This window comes from Gossypium arboreum, chromosome 7 (genome assembly GCF_025698485.1).
Source record: "Gossypium arboreum isolate Shixiya-1 chromosome 7, ASM2569848v2, whole genome shotgun sequence".
In the NCBI taxonomy this organism is placed as follows: domain Eukaryota; kingdom Viridiplantae; phylum Streptophyta; class Magnoliopsida; order Malvales; family Malvaceae; genus Gossypium; species Gossypium arboreum.
Window position 1 is genome coordinate 96619171 of NC_069076.1, and position 23037 is coordinate 96642207.

The 23037-nt window shown below is 29.3% G+C and overlaps 1 protein-coding gene across 1 annotated transcript; it reads left to right on the forward strand.

The window, feature by feature from the left end:
* Positions 1-726: 726 nt before the first annotated feature.
* On the forward strand, positions 727-18924 carry LOC108481904 (truncated transcription factor CAULIFLOWER A). Its single transcript, XM_017784975.2, has 8 exons — positions 727-1331; positions 8203-8281; positions 8596-8660; positions 8746-8845; positions 8936-8977; positions 18097-18138; positions 18255-18355; positions 18562-18924. Exons 1-8 carry the CDS (start codon positions 1147-1149, stop codon positions 18671-18673), a joined length of 726 nt encoding a protein of 241 aa, XP_017640464.1. The 5' UTR covers positions 727-1146; the 3' UTR covers positions 18674-18924.
* Positions 18925-23037: the final 4113 nt, after the last annotated feature.

The window sequence follows — 23037 nt, forward strand, 5'->3', positions numbered from 1 at the left end:
AATCTAAGCTTTCTCTCTAAAATTTTACCCTAATCGATTTCCAAACTAGTCCGATTTGGTTTAAACAACATTGGTTAATAACTCGAGTTAAATGTACTATTTATTTAATATTAAAAAAGTTAAAATATTTTTAATTAATAGTATTAATTTTGGTCAAATTTTTTGAGTGAACTATACCATTAGTCACTAAACTAATGGGTAAATTTTTGTTTTGATCAGTGTCGAAAATCAGAGAAAAAGTTGTTTGAATTTTGGTTCACAAATTTGTGACTTCTAAAGTTATTTCATGAAAAAAAAATTGAACTGTAGAAGAGAAGGAGAAAGAGAACTTTTGATTAGTGCAGACAGTGCGGAAAAAAAAAAGCCATATAGTAACAACCCAATGACTTGAATAAAAACTTTTAAATAGTTTACTGACTTAAATGAAAACTTTCAAATAGATCAGTGACTAAATTGTAACTTTTTTAATCAAGTAACCAAAACAAAAAAACTTACCTATAATTTAGTGACTAATAGTGTAGTTTACCCACTTTTTTTTATGTTAATTCCGGTTAAAATAAAATAGGTTGAAAAATCAAAACTTTATTGGTCTAAGCCCCTAAAGGAGCCTTGGACACTTGACCAATGAAAAGGTTTAAAATGAATATGAATTTGTAAACACCGTACAATGGGCCCGCACCAAAAATAACCAAAGAAAAAAACAGAGCAGGGAACAAATAAAATCCACGCTGCAATGTATAGCCGGAGACAGTAACGCCTGTTGCAGGTGATTGAGCCAATAAAAATTCGACAACTCTTTTGACGAAACCACCCTTGTTTTCCAATACCACCTCTTTCTTTTTTCATCCAAATCTCATTTCCTTCCTCCAAAGTAGTTTCCATTTATTTCCACACATATATATATACACACAGGCACACACTTAACACCGATTCTCTCTATCTGCTTTTCATCTCCAGCATTCGTTTTAAAGATCTTGGGTAGCAACCCAAAGCGATAATAAGGGAACCACTGATAAAAGATACCCAGAGAGACTTGTCATATTTTTACATATATCAACCCTTCTTCTTCTTTAATCTCTCTATTTTTTTTCTGGGTTTTTTAATTTAAGGGTCGAAATTTGGAAGAAAAAAAAAAGGGATATCAGCATGGGGAGGGGTAGGGTTCAGTTGAAGAGAATTGAAAACAAGATCAACAGGCAAGTCACTTTCTCAAAGAGAAGGTCTGGCTTATTGAAGAAAGCCCATGAAATCTCTGTGCTTTGTGATGCTGAAGTTGCTTTGATTGTTTTCTCAACTAAAGGGAAGCTCTTTGAATACTCATCAGATTCTTGGTACGTCATCCTTCTTATATTTTCTTTCTTTTTATTTGATTTTTGTTGGATGAACATGAATGATATTTTTAAATTTTATGTTTCCCAGTTTTTGATTGCTCATAACAACATTAAACTGCCCTTCTTTTAACTTCATTTTTTTGTTGATTCACTGTATACAAACAGAAGAAAAAAAAACCAGCTGGAGAAATAATTACTCCATAAATAAGTTATTTCCTGTAAGTTATACTGGTATAATTTGCTTGAGACTTTCGTTTTTGGATAAAATTCTTTAAAAAAAAAAGTATATATAAAACAAAAATTCGATTAACAGTCATGTTGGACAAGAAAAGCAAGAAAAAATTACAACTAATAAAGTTGAAAATTTTCTTGTTAAGGAAAACAAACAGAAAATTGGGCACATTTAACAAGAAAATAGTTGAAAATCATGATAGTTTATTATCAGCTTCCCACCTGAAGATTACTATGCTGAAGATGAGATTGTATGTAATAGGACAGTAGATTGAATTTCAAAGCATGCATATGTTTGGGGAAAGCATTAGGGGCATTTATGGGGCTTTATTTTGGGAGTACATATTTATGGTTATTAACCTTTGGATAATGTTGTCTTTTTAGTTAAAATGGAAAAATTTCACTGCAAACACTGTGTTTTTATCCCATCTAAAACATCTTTTTAGTTATGAAAATGATTGATATGCATCTAATTTATTCCAATAATAGCAAAATCTTATGGTTGAGAGGGGATTACTATTGGAGTTCCCATTTTACCTCAATGTTTGATACAGAAAATTGATTTAAAATTTTCCTCCTTCCTTTTGAAAAGTGTAGCTTAATAGTGGATTAGAATAGTATCAAAATTTTAAAAGGTTTCTTGGTTCTGTCCCCTCCAACTTTAAAATTATTGTTTTATTATATATGACAAACTAATCTTCCTGTACTAGCGTAAAATAAATAGTTTTATATTCATTCATAACCTTTTTCTTTTATGATTGTGGTTGAATTTATTAATGTAATTATGCTTTACATGAATATAAATTTTGAGAGCAATTGAATAATTTATAATATTATTTTTATTAATGCATATTTAACAGTTAAGTTTTTTATATAAAATAAATGGTTAAATAATTTAAATTAATTAAAACTTAATATATATAATTTACGTGGAAAAATTATAATGGTTGAATTATTAAAATATTATGGAATATGTAAAACTTACTATGATTTCACACCGTTAATCTCTCCTTTTAATACATATGTATTAGATTGTCCTTTCTTTATATATATAAATATATATTATCCATTCTAAAGAATTATCCATATCAGAATTATATTTTTGAATGAGGAGGAATTTGCTTAAGTTAGTGTAAAATTAAAATAGTTTTTATATTTTTATAATTTTTTATAATCAATATTTTAACAATTCAACCCTTAAATTTATTAATATAATTATGCCCATTATTCAAGTAAAATTTTTTTAGATATAATCTCTATCAATATAAAATATATACAACTATTTTACTTTACACTGATATAAATGGATAAAAGCATAAAATAGTAAGCAGCGATTACTTTCTAACATGAATCCAAGAGTAGGGTGGAAGTAGATAAAGCTGAACTTAAAACTAAAACTATTTCCATTAAAAAAATTTCAGTAGTTTAAGTTTTTAGTATTAGACAGTGTGTTACATGCATAGATGGGACCTCCATAATATGATTACATGGATTCAAAGTTGAAGGTAGAAATATATGAGTGGAAGTATGAAGCAAACTGAAGACAATTGAATAGTTGGGTCATTATTTTGTAATATTTTATAGTTTGATAACTTAAAAGAAATTTATTAGTTAGGTGATCATTTTGTAATTTTTCATAATTGAGTGACCAAAAATAAATTTATTAATAATAAAGTAACTATTTTGTAACTTAATTCATAATTAGATGACCTCTATTATAATGTACCTTTAAATCTAACACCCATAATTGTTGACATTTTTGAAATCTTGATCAAAATAAAACTCACATTATTTGGTATAATTTAAAATTAGAATATTACATATCAATTGATATAGATATGATACTGATCATCATGTCCTATAGGCCGGCTCAAAATGAGCCGTGATATAATTCGTAGAAAGTTTCATGCCCATACTTGAACTTGTCATGTCTTATCAGGTTATTTTATTTAAATAATAAAATATAAAAAATACTTTATTTTAATATATATTTAAATTTAAATAAAATATCTTTTAATTTAATTTGGGGATACGTTTAACTATGACTAACTTGTTTGTAATTTCGTAAGGGCACATCTATTAATGAAATATATGCATGACCAATCTTAGTAATCATCGAGTATAGATACGGTTGTGGTAAAATACTCTAGTAAATATCTAGTAGGAAAAAAATAAGGGAAATCATAAAAAAATGATGAAAAACTGTGTTTAATTTAATTTGATCTATCTTTTTTCAAGGTTATTTAAACTGTGATTATTTTATTTTTGGAGAGTATATTTTTTGAACTCATTAAGTAAAATTAGGAAATCAACACTTCGTTTAATTTATGTTTAAAATATTAAAATTTAAAGATACAAGTGTTGATGGTAGTTGGCCTTTTGGGAGAAGACTTTGAAGTATTGTCTGTCGGGTAGTTGATCGAACCCTCAACAATCGAAGGTATTATCCTCCAAAAGAGTTTTGTTTCCCATGCTTTGTCAAGAGTTTGTGTGTCGTGAACGGCTGCCTAGAAGGCCTAGTTCACATAGCCAAGAGCGCCTCAACCATATGTGAATATATGGCCACTCACCAAGGTGATGTGAGCATCTCTCTAGCCTAAATCGTACCATATTCCCTAAGAAGTGATCTATATGCCACATCTTAGGGGTTTGAACCCCACCAAAGACGAGACGCTCACGACACATTGGTGGGTGGTCATATGTCCGCATATAGTCAATATGCTCCTGGCTTTGTGAACTAGACCCTTAGGGCAATTGCTCGCGGCACATTTGCTCTCGACACAGCATGGTAGACAAATCCCCCCAGGTAGGGGTGTTCAATCGGTTAACCGCCCCGAAATAACATTAACCGAATTAATCGACCTTTCAAAATTTTTAACCGTTAATCGAATCGAAAATTTTTCGGTTAATTCGGTCGGTTAACCGAATTAACTGAAAATTATATTTTTTTAATTTTTGGTTAAAATAAGTATAAAATTAACCGAATTAACCGAATTACCCGAATTACCCAAATTAATCAATTATTTGTATAAAATTATGTTTTTTATTTTTATTTTAAATTTTTTTATTTATTAAATTATTTTTAATTTTTATGATTGGGTTGGGTACTTAGGTTAATATATATTAAATTGGGTATTTGGGTTTATGTTGGATTTGAGTGAATAGTGAGCTATATATATATTATAATTTTATTTATTAATTTTTTTCGGTTAACCGATCGGTTTCGAACCGAATTAATCGTTAACTGAAAACTCAAAATTATTAACCGACTCCCAATCGAATTAATTCGGTTAACCGACTGATTAATCGAATTCGGTCGGTTAACCGAATTTTTCGGTTTTACCTGAATTTTGCACACCCTATCCCCAGGGGAGAATACTTTCGGTTGTTGGGGGTCCAATCAACTACCCGATGAGTGACACTTCAAAGACTTCTCTAGAAGTAGTCGACCCCCTTAACAATAAAAGGTAGCTTAAGTGGTATCATATTCTCCAACAAGTGATCTATATGCCATAAGCTAGGGATTTGAATCCTACCAACGGCGAGTGCCTTGTTGGGTGTAGGGGTAAGCGTTCGATCGAATCGAATGGAAAAATTTTGAGTTAATCGAGTTGACGAATCATATTTTATCATCCTAATTTGATTTGAAATTTTCTCGAATCGAGTCGAGTGAGATAGAATTCAAATCGAATTGAATCGAATTTATTTGTTCGAGTTAAATTTTAAAAAATAATTTTGGGTCTTTGTAACCACTGTCACCCATCGTAATAAAATTTATCCACCTTAATCAAAATTTTTATTAACTTTCATCACCTCATAATTTATTTATTAATCTTTTATATACGGGTTAGCATATTTGCTTGTTTAGTTTTTTCAATTATCTTTAGATTCTTGTTACTATGTATTTTGGAATTAAAAATATATTAAATGTAAAAATATGATTTTTAATAAAAGTTATTTTAAAGATAAAATGTGAATATCAATATAAAATTTTAACACGAATATTTAATGGCATAATTAATAATTTAATTTTAATATAATTATTCAATATGACTAAACAATTTAATAATATAAATAATATAAAATGTGAAATTTAATTTAATAATATAAATAGTAGATATAAATAAAATTATTACTATTTATGTTTAGTGATTTTTAGATAATTTTGATTTTTTATTTGAGAGTAAAAGGTGAGAAGTAAAAATTTAAGGGGAAAAGTAAAAAGTTTTGGAGGATAAAAGTTTGAGGGAAAGTAAATAGGGGGAGTAAAATTTTGGAGGGAAAATATTAAAAAAAAATTGGGGGGGGATAGATTTGGGGAAGATGGGAGGTGAGATTGGAAGGAAGTATAAGTTTTAGGGAGAAAGTGGGAGGGAGTAAAAATTACGGGGTAAAATAAAAAAATTTGAGGGTTTTTGGGAGTAAAATTTTGAGAAAAAGTAAATCGGAGAGTAAAATTTTGGTGGGAAATAGATTTTGGGTAGATTGGGGGGTTGGGATAGAAGGGGAGTAAAAGTTTTGGGGGGAAAGTAGGAAGGAGTAAAAGTTTTGAGGGAAAAGTAAAAAGGTTTGGGAGTTTGGGGTAAAAATGTAAAATACTATAGTTTAATATTCGAATTATTTGAATTATTCGAGTTATTCGAATTCGAAAACTGAACTCAATTCGAACTCGAAATTCAAATTAACTCGAATAACTCGATTCGTTTAACTCGAAATTTGAATTTTTTTTGATTTTTTCGAGTCGAATCGAGTTTTGCTCACCCCTAGTTGGGTGGCCGTATATTCACATACGGTTGAGACATTCCTAGGCAACTGCTCACAGCATGTTGGCTCTTGGCAAAAGCATGAGAGACAAAACTTCTCTCGGGGGACAATACCTTTTGTTGTTGGGTGCTTGATTGATTGCCCAACAAACGACACTTCAAAGACTTCTCCTAAAGGAGTTGATTCTTTTCAACAATGAGACATGTGGTGCTTTTTTAACTAAAGTTGAGACATTTTTAACTTTGTGAACCAGACCCTTAGAGTAGCTGCACACGACATGTTGGCTCTTGGCAAAGTACGGGAAACAAAGTCTCTCTCGAGAGACAATATCTTCAATTGTTAGGGATCTGATCTGTTGCCTGACTGATAGTATTTCAAGGATTTCTTTAAAAGGAGTTGACCCTCCTTAACAATGAGACATATGATGCCTTTTTAACTCCACTTGTAGAGTTAAAAAATTCTACCATCAAGATATCAAATAATAATATTTAAATAATTTCTTTACTGATTTAATCTAAAGAATAATTATTTTATTATTTTTATTTTAAATTTAAATAACTAGACTTGCACATCTATTCACAAAATGATTTGCAATTGGTACTTGATATGTTTGCAAAATTTTATTTTGTTTATTTTAAGCTAGGTATATAAAAGATATGGTAATTCAATCGAGAAAAAAGTGTTTGTCTTTTTTTTTTTAAATTTTCAAATGATTCTTATGAATCAATTTAAAATCTGTACATAATCTTAAATATTATAATTTAATTTCATAAATAATAAAATGTTATTACTTCATAAAATTTAATTTTAGAAACTTTAACTATTAACTAAATGAATAAATTATAAAAATATACTAAAAACCCCGCATTAGTGAGGAGAAAATGCTAGTATAATATAATAAAAGTACAAAACGGATACTTTCGATAAAATGAATTCATATAAATACCGTAGCTAAAGCTAAATCAATCTACAAAAAAATAATTTCATACCTGGTCTCCTTTTTCTTCTTTTACCACCTCAGGATTATTTCTCCTTTATTTTCAATCCCTGAGGCGTGTCAAGCTTTGACTCTCTTTTCTTATTGTTTCTCTTTCTCTCTGTTTTTCTTTTAAATGAATTTCAAGTATTAGAGTCTTTTAAGATAATTGTCTTGGACATGTCCTACATGGGATAATTCAGAAAAATATATTGATTATACCTAAGGTTACAGTCGTAGGTGTAATAAATGTTATCATAGTTAATTATTCTGATTAGTAAAGAATATTAATTAAAATTTTTCTCAAACACCATTTGATGCAGATTTAAAGATTATGACCCCATCCCTTCCTTTAATATTGTACCGAAAATTACACTTATAAAATTTTTAATTAATAATTAAATTTTAGTTAAGAGGATATAGTACTCGAGGTATAAACATTTTTATAAACAAAAATAAACATTATTTTAATATTTCATCCTTCTAAGTTATTTCCAACTGTTAAATTAATACTCAATTTTTTAAAAAAATTTTAAACTAATTTTCTGTCCTCGACATCAATTCAATCCAAGTATAAATTTCTCATTTCAACTGTATTAACTTTTTTGGCACTCTTCACAAGAAAAAAAAAAAAAAAACTTACAAATCCTGAAAGTTCTTTTGTTTACGATGGTCTGATTTTTTGCTTAGTTGCAAGTACACTAAAAATCTTAAAAGACAATTAAACATACAGGGATAATATATATATATATATATATACCTTGTAGTCACACCTGAACCTATTTTGTATGGAACAAGTATACAGGCTAAGAAGTTTAGCGGTAATTGAGAAAGAATAAATTTTATTTTCATTAATTTATGCTTGAGGATTCCATAAATTATGTTTTATCTGTTGTGCAGCATGGAGAGGATCCTCGAACGGTATGAAAGATATTCTTATTCAGAGAGGCAACTTGCTGCAAATGAAAATGAACGAACTGTAAACCCCAAACCCACTTCCTTTCCCAGATTTCCAGTTTCTGAATAGTTTCAAACATTCATCCTTAGAAATGCTACTGCTATAATGTATTGTTGAATGACATTCATTGCTTCTAATTTGAGTTGATGCATGTTCCAATAAGTATACCTCCATAAACCCTTAATTCATGGACAAACTTTTAAAAGTTGAACATACTCGTGCATTCAACATTCACACTTGAATCTCCACTAACATAGCATTGAATGAAGCTTGTTTTTATGGTGCTTTTAGCCTTTTGTCATATATTATATGACAATTCCAATATGTTTTTACAGGGAAGTTGGACTTTGGAACATGCAAAACTTAAAGCCAGGATGGAGGTTTTACAAAGAAACCAAAGGTATCGAGTTGATTGTTTTCAACATTAAAAGGTAGAAATCTAATTTCTTGATTTTTTTGTCAATATATAATATATATATTTGCAGGCATTATATGGGAGAAGATCTTGAGAATTTGAGTCTTAGAGAGCTTCAGACCTTGGAGCACCAACTTGATTCCGCCCTTAAACACATACGTTCAAGAAAGGTAAATATCACTTCAAGAATATAAAAATTTATTATGGTTCTGTAACTTAGCTTAGAAAATAATTTGGTCTTGAAATTGTTTCACTTGCAGAATCAGCTTATGTTTGAATCCATTTCCGAGCTTCAGAAAAAGGTAAGCCTTTGCATGTCATGAAATTATCTTACCTTTGCCATAAGTAGCAAGTCTAAAACAGTCCTAATTATGTAAAAAGATAAAGTTGCAAGATTAACCATTGTGTGCTTTATTTCATAATTTCCTACACCCATCAAAAGCTATAATACCCCCATACCTTATCGGTCGTCGAGTCAAGGCATCAAGATGTCACATTCGTTGCCGAAGTAACTATTGAAATTTTAGATCAATGTATCATATTATTTAATTAATATAGATCATTAACTCATTTCAGTAATAATTAAATTTACGATAGAACTAATTATGAGTTTAAGGAGCTCATTAAAACATCCACAATTGATCAAAAGCCAAATCGTATAGTTCATAAAAAAATTTGAATTGTCGTCGCGACTTTGGGGACGTGGAACTTGTCATCATGACATCATCTCCATTTTCTTACAAGTTTTACACTTTATTTTTATTTATTTATTTATTTATATCATTACTTGAACTGTATTCAGATGTCATAACCCCCACTTCATTTTACATATCATCCACTTACATTTAACACAGTTTATAAAATTAACACAAATATTAAAGTTTTACAAATAAGATCATTGGCAGACTTGCACTTTGTAAGTAGTTTAACCACTTTATGTATATTTCATATTTATTTATAAATTGTGCCAATCAATTTAATTCTTCATAAAATTTTAACAAGAATTCAGCATCACATCAATCAACAACTATTCACATATTATTTTATCAATTCGTTTAAACATATTCACATGTATTAATCATTCCATCACTTACAACTATTTCAAAACATTTCAAATTCATCTACTATATATGTATATTCATATATTTTTCCTTCTCCTCTCTATTCCGCATCTTTTATGTATATATTTATTAGAATCTTTAACTTTTAGTATATAACATGCTTATATGTAATATTGTCTATAATTTCACTATTTACTTATATGTTCATATCAAAACTGTCCACTTGAGTCATAGTCACTAAAATTATTTATATCTTGAGTTACGAATTCGAAATTAAGATCCGCTTGATGTTTTTGAAACTAGGCTCAAATACCCTTTTTCTCATAAAAATTTTAGAATTTATAATTTAGCCAATCAGTACAGTAAATTATTCAAATTTGTCTTTGTTCTGTTGCTTGACAGCTTCGACCTTTCTTTACTAAAAATTAATTATCTCTTAGCATGGGGTTTGAATGATTTTTTCATTTGTTTCTATTGAAAATAAACTCATTAATAATTTATAACATATAAGTTTAAACTCATAATCATTTTTTTACAATTTTTTATGATTTTTCAAAATCAGAACAGGGGAACCTGAATCCACTCTGACCTTATTTTACGAAAATTAATATATCTTAAACTAGAAAATCCTGTTTCTTTCACCATTTCTTCTATATAAAATTAGATTCAATAAGCTTTAATTTCATATTTAATTCAATCTCTAACTAAATTTTTATAATTTTAGGTGAATTTTCAAAGTTAAGTCATTGTTGTTGTCCAAATTGTTTTAATGAAAATATTTTCTTTTCCAAGGTTCTTTGCACTATCTTTCATTCAATCACACATAATTGTCATACTTTTGATTACTATACAATTTAGTCACTTATGTTTATGTGTAGATTACATATTTATTTCTTAATCTTACTACTTTTCATCATACAAATCACATTCTCTCTTACCAATTTAGTGTTTTAAGTATCTATTCTTCATCAAATGCTTTTTATTTCTAGTATTTAGATAAATACATGTTTCATACATCTTACTCAAAATATTTTTAACTCAATCTATTGAAATACAAGTAGGTTTAGTATGAAACTTATCTCTTTTGTCAAGAATTTCTTCATTTATTCTTCATTTCCATGCATTTCTCATCTTCACCACTTTCCTTCTTTTTTCTTCTCATTTTCTCCACTTTTATCTACTATTTTCTTACTTCTAAATTGATGAACATATTCTCTAGAATCTCTACTTCATCTTCTCTCTTTAATATCTAAGGAAATTTTTAAAAATTTTGGATAAAAATGTAGGTTTTCATGGCAAAGGGCTAAATTATAAAGAAAAGAAAACTTCATTTTTCACCCTTTCACTCACTATGGAAGGATAATAAGTTTCCTTCATCTTTCCTTTCTTTTATTTTACCATTTTCTAAATAAAATAATAATAAATATCTAAGTAAAATATTAATAAAATAATATTTAACTAATTAATTAAAAAATTACCAAAATATCATCAACATCATCATTACATTCTAGAATTCTCCCTCTTACTAATTGACCATTTTACCCTTTATGATCTTTCAAAATTTCATCCTTAAATCATTAATTAATTTGGTAAAATTTGGATTGTCCCTCACAATTCTTCACATATTCAATTTAGTCCTTGCAGCCAATTCCATATCTTAGTAAATTGAATTATTTTCACTTTTGGTCCTTCAAATTTCTCATTTTTACACTTTGATCCCTTAAATTTTAAATATTTACACTTGAGCCAAAAACTTTTTACATATTTACGATTTAGTCCCTTCCTTAATACATCATGTCATGCTTCTTGATTTAACTCTATTTTGATATATTGCAACTTTCATTTTCTTTAATCTTATACTTTATTTTGGTAAGATTTTATCTCATATTATTTACGACCAAGAGGGTTTTGAGGATGTTACATTTCTCCCCCCTTAAAGTAAATTTCGTCCTCAAAATTTCATTAATTCGATAATCATTCTTACTTTTCTTCAAATAATAATTTTTCATTTAATCCACAGTAGACTTGATTGAACAAACAAGATATGCGAAATTAACACCGAAATGCGTCGAAGTTCAGAATCACAATAATGAAATGCTCCGAAGAGCCACTATCACTAATTTGTATTGAAGTGCCACTATCACGTGATATCCAACGTGTTCATATCTTGTCTACTTGGGCCTTAATATTTTGGTTTCCATCACTATTGTTTATCAATTAATAGCATATAAAGAAATTTACACTATTTGCATTTTAAATCCTTATTTTCTTACAAATCAATATTCATTAATTTACTACTTTAATATCTTTTAGAATTAAATTTAAGTGTCTTTATTTCACACTTCTATATTTTTATACTCTTGCAATTTAGCCCTCATTTGCATCAATTTTACTACTATAACTTTACAATCATTCCAATTTAGTCCTAAACAATTTAATAACACCCTTATAAATGCATTTCAATATTAATATCACTTTATCATACTTTGTCGCTTATTTACTCTATCATGATTTTTATCACTTACTATACTCACTTTACTAATTTCATTGAATTACTAATTAAATCATTTCTCACTTAATAATTTCTAACACATGAATACTTATTTACATCTTTCTCTACACTTTCACATTTTATTTAATTAATCTCACTTTCCAATTCGTCCCTGTATTTCACAATTGTTTCCTCTTTCATTAATCATGTCTTATACATGTCAATTTACTCATTTTAATTCTTATAATATTTTTAAATATTATTTCTCTCCATCAATCCCACACTAATATTATTTTTAACTTATTTTGCATTCTCTACACTTAATTTACAATATGTTTCAATTTAATCCTTTGAAAAATAAATAAAGGTTATACAAGTATTTACCTTTCTTTTGCTAAATTTCACTTCTTTACTTCTCTTATTTCTTATTTTTTCATTAACTATTCATAATTCAATACCATTTTACATAGGCACTCCATTATACTAATTCAATATATTTACTCACAAAATCAATTTTACTATTTACATAACTTACATTTATCTCATTTACAATTTCGTCCACTAGTGACATCACTTAAAACATTATACACTTAATTAAAATCACTAATATCAATTGATCGTATTTTCATTCATCATTTTTTTTACTCTTAAAATTTTCAAGAATATTATCAAGATTACTAATGGTTAGCAATTTCTTTTTTTAACATTAGTTAACTTTTTCATCACAATCACATACCAAATCTTATCAATCGTTCACTCTCCATTTTTAACTTATATAAATCATTGTAGACTTAAGAGAACTCATAAGATATGCAGAATATTAACAGTGATGCACCAAAGTGCACAATCACAGTATCGCACCGAAGTACTCGTACTGAAGAGTACAATCACAATATCACACTGAAGTGCTAGTCATATTTTACTAATTCTCATTTGTCTTTAATTTATTTCACTTCTTTTACTTACAATGACTAAAACAACTCAAATCTAGTTTTTTTTTTTTACAATTTTAACCCTTATCGGCAAATAATTCAATATACTTACAACTTTACTTCTATTTTTTCTTTTCTTTTAAATTAGTCCCCGTACTAAAGTTTAGACTTAAGATCGGATATACGAGTCTGCCACCTTGAGTTGTTCGGCAATGATGGCTATCAGAATAAGTCCATGACCCTCTGGGAATTTGGGAGTTTTATATCTCTGACTTAAAAACTCTATGGCATGCAACTATATCTGAACTCAGTCTAACTTAGTTAATGGGGTAAAAACTTATTTTCATAATCCATTTCATTTCCACTTTCACATCATTCTTATTTTCAATTTTCTTTCAAGTTAATCCTCGTGCTAAAATTTAGACTTAAGTTTGGATACGCGAATCCGCCACCTCGAGTTGTTCAGCAACAATAGATATCAGAGTAAGTCTATTACCCTTTGGGAATTAGGACTGCCCACGACCCTTTGGGAATTGGGTTAATATTATCTGACAATTTGGTCCTCCTCCCTCGACCCCCTGAAAATTGGGGAGTTCTAAATCTTTGATGCAAAGATTCTATGGCATGCTAATTATATCCGACTTAGTCTAACTTAGTTAACAGGAAACGTATCAAATTTTCATAATCAATCTAATTTTCTGTCTCATATCAATTTCATTTCTATTCTCATTTCAATCTCAATTCATATTCAAATCATATACTGCATATAAAAAAAATTATGCTTTCAAAACATTTGCTTGTTCATCGTTAGAAATCATAATATTTCAAATCTCAAATTATAACCAAGATTTTGCTAATTTAATCATTTGAAAGCATATATTTCATCTCAAAACATAATTGTATAAATATTAATTAAATCATTGAAAATCATCCAAAACTCTTGAAAATAAGATTAATATAACTAGTCATAGTAAAATAAATATTCAAAAGCATTACGTAATGAAAACAAGTTATTAACACAAAGATTTAATTTTCATTATTTCATTACTTCAATTTCATTCTCTTTCATGTATCAAGTAAATTTTTTCTTTATATTTTATTTCACATATCAAGTTTCTATACATTTTACTTCTCTTATTTCAATCACATAGTTTTCAAAATTTACAATTTAGTCTTATCTTCTCGCATAATTTTCAAAATTTGCAATTTAGTCCTATCTTCTCGTCTCTTCATCTCATGTCATATTTGTTTATTACCTTCACTTCTTCATTGCTTTCTCAAGTCCAAACTCTATTCTTTTTCTCATATCTATATTTCATACAAATAATGCTAAAATCATTATTTAGTTAAAAAAATTAAGTCCCAATTCACTATCTTTTCTAATTTCAAATGCACATTTCATTATTTTATATATATATTTAATATGACATGTATTTTCTAGACTCACTTTTAACCTGAGAATCGAAAATCGTAGGCTCTGATACCACCAAATGTAACACTCCCATACCTGATTTGGTCGCCGAGTTAAAGCATCAAGATGTCACATTCATTGCTGAAGCAATTATTGAAAATTTCAGATTAATGTATCATATTATTTAATTAATATAGATCATTAACTCATTTTAGTAATAATTGAATTTACGATAGAACTAATTATGAGTTAAAGGAGCTCATTAAAACATTCATAATTGATCAAAGGCCAAATTGTATAGTTCATAAAAAATTTGAACTGTCGTAGCGACGTTGAGGTTTCCACGTCCCCAACATCGCGACATGGCAAACTTGTCATCGTGATGTCGTTTCCATTTTCTTACAAGTTCCACATTTTATTTTTATTTATTTATTTATATCATTACCTAAACCGTATTCAGATGTCATAACCGCTGCTTCATTTTACATATCATCTGCTTATATCTATTTCTAATATCAAGTCCTCATAAAACATGATATTCAATCAAAGATAACACTGCTTATAAAATTAACACAAATATTAAAGTTTTACAAATAAGACAATTGGAGGACTTGCATTTTTAAAGTAGTTTACCCACTTTATGTATATTTCATATTTATTTTAAATTGTGCCAATCAATTTAATTCTTCATAAAATTTTAACAAGAATTCAATATCACATCAATTAACAATTATTCACTTATTATTTTATCAATTCGCTTAAACATATTCATATTTGTTAATCATTCCATCACTTACAACTATTTCAAACATTTCAAATTCATCTATTATATATATTCATATATTTTTTCATTCTCCTCCTCTCCATTCCACATCCTTTATGTATATATTTATTAGAATTTGTAACTTGTAATATATAACATGCTTATATGTAATATTGTCTATAATTTCACTATTTACTTATATGTTCATATCAAAGCTATCCACTTGAGTCATAGTCACTAAATTATTTATATCTTGAGCTACAGAATTCGAATTTAAGATCCGCCCGATGTTTTTGAAACTAGACTCAAATATCTTTTTACTATAAAAATTTCAGAATTTATAATTTAGCCAATCAATATAGTAAATTATTCAAATTTGCCCCTGTTCTGTTGCTTAATAGCTTTGAACTTTTTTACTAAAATTATCTCTTAGCACGGGTTTGGATGATTTTTTTTTGTTTCTATTGAAAATAAACTCATTAATAATTTAAAAATATAAATTTAAACTCATAATCATTTTTTACAATTTTTTATAATTTTTCAAATTCAGAACAGGGGAACCCGAATCCACTCCGACCTTGTTTCATGAAAATTAATATCTCTCAAACTATAAAATTCCGTTTTTTCACTGTTTCTTCTATATGAAACTAGACTCTATAAACTTTAATTCCATGTTTAATTCAATTTCTAACTAAATTTCTATAATTTTAAGTGAATTTTCAAAGTTAAGTCACTGCTATTGTCCAAACTGTTTTAATGAAAATATTTTCTTTTCCAAGATTCTTTGCACTATCTTTCATTCAATCACACATAATTGCCATACTTTTGATTACTATACAATTTAGTCACTTATGTTTTATGTGTAGATTACATATTCATTTCTTAATCTTAATATTTTTCACCATACAAATCACATTCTCTCTTACCAATTTAGTGTTTTAAGTGACTATTCTTCATCAAATACTTTCTATTTCTAGTATTTAGATTAAATACATGTTTCATACATCTTACTCAAAACATCTTTAACTTAATCTATTGAAATACAAGTAGATTTAGTATGAAACTTATCTCCTTTGTCAAGAATTTCTTCATTTCTTCTTCATTTCCATGCATTTCTCATCTTCACCACTTTCCTTCCTTTTTCTTCTCATTTTCTCCACTTTCATCTAGTATTTTCTTACTTCTAAATTGATGAACATATTCTCTAGAATCTCTACTTCATCTTCTCTCTTTAATATTTAAGGAAATTTTCAAAAATTTTTGATAAAAATGTAGGTTTTCATGGCAAAGGGCTAAATTGTAAAGAAAAGAAAACTTCCTTTCTCACCCTTTCACTCATATTGGAAGGATGATAAATTTCCTTCATCTTTCCTTTCTTTTTATATTACCATTTTCTAAATATAATAATAATAAATATCTAAGTAAAATATTAATAAAACAATATTTAACTAATTAATTAAAAAAAATTACCAAAATATCATCAACATTATCATTACATTCTAGAATTCTCCCTCTTGCTAATTGATCAATTTACCCTGTATGATCTTTCAAAATTTCATCTTTTGAATCATCAATTAATTTGGTAAAATTGCGATTTGGTCCCTCACAATTCTTTACCTATTCAATTTGGTCATTGCATGCCAATTCCATATCTTAGCAAGTTGAATTATTTTCACTTTTGGCCCTTCAAATTTCTCATTTTTACACTTTGATCCCCTAAATTTTGAATATTTACACTTAAGCCAAAAACTTTTCACATATTTATGATTTAGCCCCTTCCCTAATACATCATGTCATGCTTCTTAACTTAACTCTCTTTTGATATTTTGCAACTTTCATTTTCTTTGATCTTATACCTTATTTCGCTAAGATTTTATCTCATATTATTTACGACCAAGGAGTTTACGAGGATGTTACAAAAGCAACTTTAGTAGTACTTTTCAGTTTGAAGGTCATGCAGTCTAGGGATAAGGGAAAATGTACCTCTTCCTACTAGATGATTTGTGACTATATCAATCAATTGAATTTTGTGTTTATAGTTTTCGAAAGGGTTAAATATACATTTTTTTCCATGAACTTGGTTTCAAGGTTCAAATTGGTAGCTAAGGTTTTTTTTTTTTCAATTAAGCACCTAAACTTGGTCTCAAGGTTCAATTTGGTACCTAAACTTTTTTCGGTTCAATTAGTTATATGAACTTGGCTTTTTGGTTCAATTTAGTACTAAACTTGGCTTCATAATTTAAATTGGTTCAAATAAGTCATTTACCGAAGCCAAGTTCAAGTACCAATTCGAACCAAGAGGCTAAGTTCAGGTACCTAATTGGACCAAAATAAACTTTAGATACCAAATTAAACATTAAAACCAAGTTCAAGTACTTAATTGGATAAAAAATGACTTAGGTACCAATTTGAACCTTGAAACTAAATTCAGGTACTGAAATATATATTTACCCGTTTAGAAATATTATACTTTCAAGTGCAAGGTTTGTGAGTCAAGAAAGTACCCAAAGCAATATTAAGAAGAGGTTTTTTACTTTAGGTTGCATGAATCAATTGAGTTAATTTTTGGGTTTGCGTTTTAGAAGTGTTATATTGTCTTGTTTGCAGTTTTAGTAGTGTTATACCATATTGGTATTACCTTGAAGTGCTTAAGGTTTTGTCAATTTAAGAAAGTACCCAATTTAATGTGAAAAAGAAAAGTTTAAATTGTTTTTATGGAGCTAGAGTCATGGTAGAGATTGCTTGACATCTTTCCATATGCAGGATAAAGCATTACAAGAGCAGAACAATGTCCTTGCAAAGAAGGTAAAACAGTTAAATTCAATATCAATAAATTTTAATCCAATGAATCTGTTTCTGAAATTATACATCTTCTTTATTGTGTAATGAGTACCAAAAAATGTTGTTTGAGCCAAAAATAGGTAAAGGAAAAGGAGAAGGAAATGGCCCATCAGCCACAACAAAACAATTGCCAAGATTCATCCTCAATGCTTCCTCAACCACTGCAGTCCTTGAACACCAGGTTTCTCTTTTCTCTCTCTTTGTTCAAATGGAAAGTTGATGGTATTTGGATTCGGGTGCGAGTGTTAGATTGAAACATGGGTTTTTTTCTTTTAATCTTTTAACATATCTAGAGGATTTTCGAATAATCTTATCTCCATACTGTATCTCTACGAATCAAAGGTAGATACTTAAAAAAAGGGATAATCATTTTAAAACATGGTCCAGTGACACAAATGAAGCAAGGAGCAATGGAAGAGACGAGGGTAATCCTAGTCCAGCACAACACCGCAACTCCAATGTGCTATTGCCACCGTGGATGATTCCTCGTATTGAGTAATTAAAACAAGTAAAAGTCTCTTCTCTAATTAGTATGCTATTTAATGCATTTACATATAAAATATGTATATATGTGTTTATATATGCATGCAACAAACTGATGTGTGACCTGCATCTATGTGTAATCCCAGTGATGTAATTATTAAGGAGGGTTTTGTTGATACGAAATTATAATATAATGTAAAATATGAATTTAACTACGAAACCATATTATCAGTTCAGCAGGAAAGATGTATTTTTATCTTTATTAAATGCTATCCTTTTGAAATTACATTTCCAATTTAGAGAATAATTTAATGTTTATGTGGTATTTGCATTCCAATGCAACGAGGAAGGTATTTATCTATTTATGCCATGTTTGCATTGTGTTATGTCATACTTTCATATTTTTCTTGCCTAAAAACTTATATAAATTTATGTATTTTTTTTGGTTGGAGAAGTAGCATCTCTTGAAATAAAATCTTTGTACCAATACAATGGAGAAAACGAGTTGAAATTACTGAAGAGAGAATTAGATGATAATTTTGATCATGCCTTTTCTCCTTCGGATGAGAAATTAGGAGGTTTGGTCATCATATGGAATAGGAATTACTTCAGAGCAAAGTTGAAGTTAGTGTCGAGTAAGTATATTCTGATTAAAATCAATTTTGGCTAGAGGAAAATTTTGAAGTGTGATACTTAGCGATAATGCCCTTTGTGCAATGGAAGATCAATAGATGTTGTGGGAGATCTTGAAATTAAAATATTTAGTTTTTGGGAATTGGTGTGTAGGGGTATTTTTATACTATGATTAGTGGGGTATTTGAATTTAAGATATCTAGAAAATTAAATTACTTCTCTAACTTTTAAATAGGAGGGTAAATATGTATTAATGTGCTCAAGCCATCATCAATAAATGAGGGTGAATTTTTTAATTCAAGTGGCATGGGAGAGACAATAAGAAAAGTTGCTTGGATCATTTTTTAGTAGAAATGAGAGAGCTTTGTTTGTAGGGGTTGATGATGTAGATTTCGGACCACATTCTGTTATCGTTTGTAGGGATTGACCATTTTTCTAATAATTTTATTTGTCAATCTAGAATATAAGAGATTGATTCATGTGTGGAGTTTAATAAATTGTGGATTGAAGGCTTGTTTGATGTAGAGGAGATTAAGGAGACAGTTTGGAATTAAGATTATGCAAAAGCCCTTGGAGTTGGCCTTGATGGTTTTAAAAGGTGACGGAGTTTGTTTTTGTTGGCAAAATTCTTTAAGACAAGAAATGTGGAAAAAAGGGATTAATTCTGAAAGGATGTCAGTGGTGCTTTGGTCTTTTGCAAATGATACACGAAGTTAGATTTTTTATAACATCCGAGCTTATTCATTCTATGGAGTCCAAGTGAAAAGAATGCTGGGCTGTATGACTATGTATGTGTTAAGATGTTTCGAGATTTTCTCTTGGTTGAAAAATAATTTCTCTAAATCTAAGATGTTTGGTTTTGGTTGTGAAGAAGAGGTTGGCTATGGGATTATAGCTTGCCTTTTAAATATATTTTGGTTCTAATTTGAGGATATTAGGAGTCGGGAAAAATTTAGGAAAAAAACTCTCTATGGAAAGGAATATCGCTGTTGTTTGTAAGAAGAGTTATCTTCTTTTGGGTTCCTAAGAGAGTTGTTAAGAAAATCAACGACATCTGACATTCTTTCTTATAAAGTGGGTGAAATGGGAAAAAGAAAGATTGTGAAAGAGTGTTAGAGGCGATTGTGTTTACCTAGGAAGTTTTCGGGATTGGGAGCAATCAACTTGAAGTTTAAAATATGTGTAACACTCTAAACCCGACTCAATTGTCAGATCTAAGTGTTGAGATGTTACATTCGTTGTGTAACACCCTTAACTTGTATCCATTGTCGGAATAGGGTTATGGAGCATTATTGGACTTATTAATTAAACAACCATACCATTCTCATATCCCAATAAACATCATTCCAATAAAATTATATAGTTTCTAATACCAGCCTTCAAGGCCTAAAACAAACATTAGAAGTGGTTCGAGACTAAACTAAGAACTCAAGAAAATTTTGGGAAAACATGAAAAATTTTTAAAATACAAGGGACACATGCCCATGTGGCCTGGCCATGTGAGAGACACGCCTGTGTTACAGGCCGTGTGGACGTTCGAAATGGGATCACATGACTGTGTCTCAGCCTGTGTCCTACCCCGTGTAACTTACTGACTTAGATCACACGACCAACTACACGTCCTTGTGACTAGCTTGTGTACCTTTCGAAATGACCTTATACTCCCGTATGCTATGCTGTGTGAAAACTAGAGGATATACTGACTTATGCCACACGGTCAAGTCACGTGCCCGTGTGCTAGGCTGTGTAAAGCTACTGACATGGTTTCTAAATTAAGTACCAGGCGACGCACGGTCGTGTCAGCTAGCCGTGTGTCACACACGACTGAGACACACATCCGTGTGGACAAAAATAGACTTTGTTTCAAGCCACATTTCTCACCCAAATTGTTATCAACCTAGGTTCAACAATGCACATACAAGCAATGCTTAAATAAACACTTATAACCAACTAATTTCAAGCCTATATCATGTACTATCAATACAACAACCACAATGCTCATAAGCGTCACAATTAACCATTCAAAAACATACCAATGTGCCTCCAAAGCATACCTAAATGATCAAACTCACCTATTAGACTTTGTGCCTAAATCAACATGCATATCACATTTTCAAATTCAATCATTCTGTACTCAAAATACCAATTCAAAACAAAGCATTCACATAGCAACTATAAACCAAATATCAAAGGCCATTTACACATATTTACATAACCAAGTTTACCAAAATAAGCCAAATCACATGGCTAAACAGATAACCAAAACATACACCATTTATAAGCCAAATCAATTGGCTATATACATTACAAACATATAGGCCATATTAACCACAATACCTATACATGCCATATAACCAAGTACACAAGTTCAAAAGTACCAAAACAACGGCTGGATGGTGTGATGAGATCTCCGACAACTCCCAATCCGAGCAAGTTTTGAAATCACTATAAAATATGGAAAAGTAAACAAAATAAGCTATTAAGCTTAGTAAGCTCGTATGACTAATAAGTATAACTTACCATTTATTCACAATTTAAGTAATATAAACATAATATACTACAATTTCATTTAATTACAAGTCTAACATATATTTATTTACATAGCTAATCATGTAACTCACATATTTCATGAAAATAATGCTTATATGATTTATGTACATACCTGAACTACGTATTAATCTCTTATCCTTTCATATCATCAATATACCTGTTGAACCATTTGGAATAATATCAGATACTCAAGAATCTTGCACACTAAGTGCCAATACGTGGTCGAAACCATCTTAATCTCATATCTTATATAAATGCTCACACTCAAGCTATCATTGGGTCTGTTCACATAAGCTGATGGTTAAGATATAGCTACACGGTGTTGCTTACACAAGCTGACCAGTAACCGCAACACATACCGAAAAACTCAGCCACCGGTAGAACATATGGACCAATACCCAAAACACATTAACCCCTAATGACATGTCATTTGTATCCTATTTATTTCTAAGGTTCAACCAGGATTTATACATGGCCGATAACTCATTAAGAATTTTCATGGTGTTGTATCATCACAATTGTAATACCTCAAACCCGGCCTAGACATTATGGTTGAATCTGGTGATGTCATAAGGAATGATTTTGAAAACCGTGTTGTCTTGGTAGACCATCAATATTTAAAATTTGCTAAACCACAAATTAGTCAATTTCTTTACCAAAACTTATTATAGTGGATGCCTTAATTGTTATAGTTTTGAAAACACCTTTGTATGCATAAAAAAATCGTTGTTTTAATAAGACAATTTTACCCAAGCAATCAAATTAACAAGTAACCCAAAATAATAATAAAAAACCAAACAGTCTAGAGAGTCCTAAAAATTACAAACTTTCAAATATATCTCCAAAAATTAAAATAAACCATAAATTTTAAGTTTAACAGTTATACGGTTGAGTGGTCACTGTTGAGTCTCTGCTGTACCAATCTGTCTAAGTCTGTGGAATACCTGAATAGAAATAGACAAACAAAGGTGAGTTTACGTAAACTCAGTATGTAACCCAACAAAAATAGACATGCAATACAAACAGAATCATATGCACAGGCAGATACAAATACAGATTTTGGTTCAGGCCCATTTTAGATACAGTAAACAGAATCAGATAATCAAAATCTTATTTCCATCCTCTACACACCATTTTTGACCATCCTAACACACCATTTGGGGTTAAAAGTACCCACCCATCCCTACATACCATATT

Excerpts from the sequence above, each read along its gene's own strand:
- LOC108481904 (XM_017784975.2), top strand. The coding sequence starts at position 1,147 with ATGGGGAGGGGTAGGGTTCAGTTGAAGAGAATTGAAAACAAGATCAAC. Across the intron at positions 8,661-8,745 it reads GTTTTACAAAGAAACCAAAG|GCATTATATGGGAGAAGATC; the intron begins GTATCGAGTTGA and ends ATATATTTGCAG. Across the intron at positions 8,978-18,096 it reads TTTCCGAGCTTCAGAAAAAG|GATAAAGCATTACAAGAGCA; the intron begins GTAAGCCTTTGC and ends TTCCATATGCAG.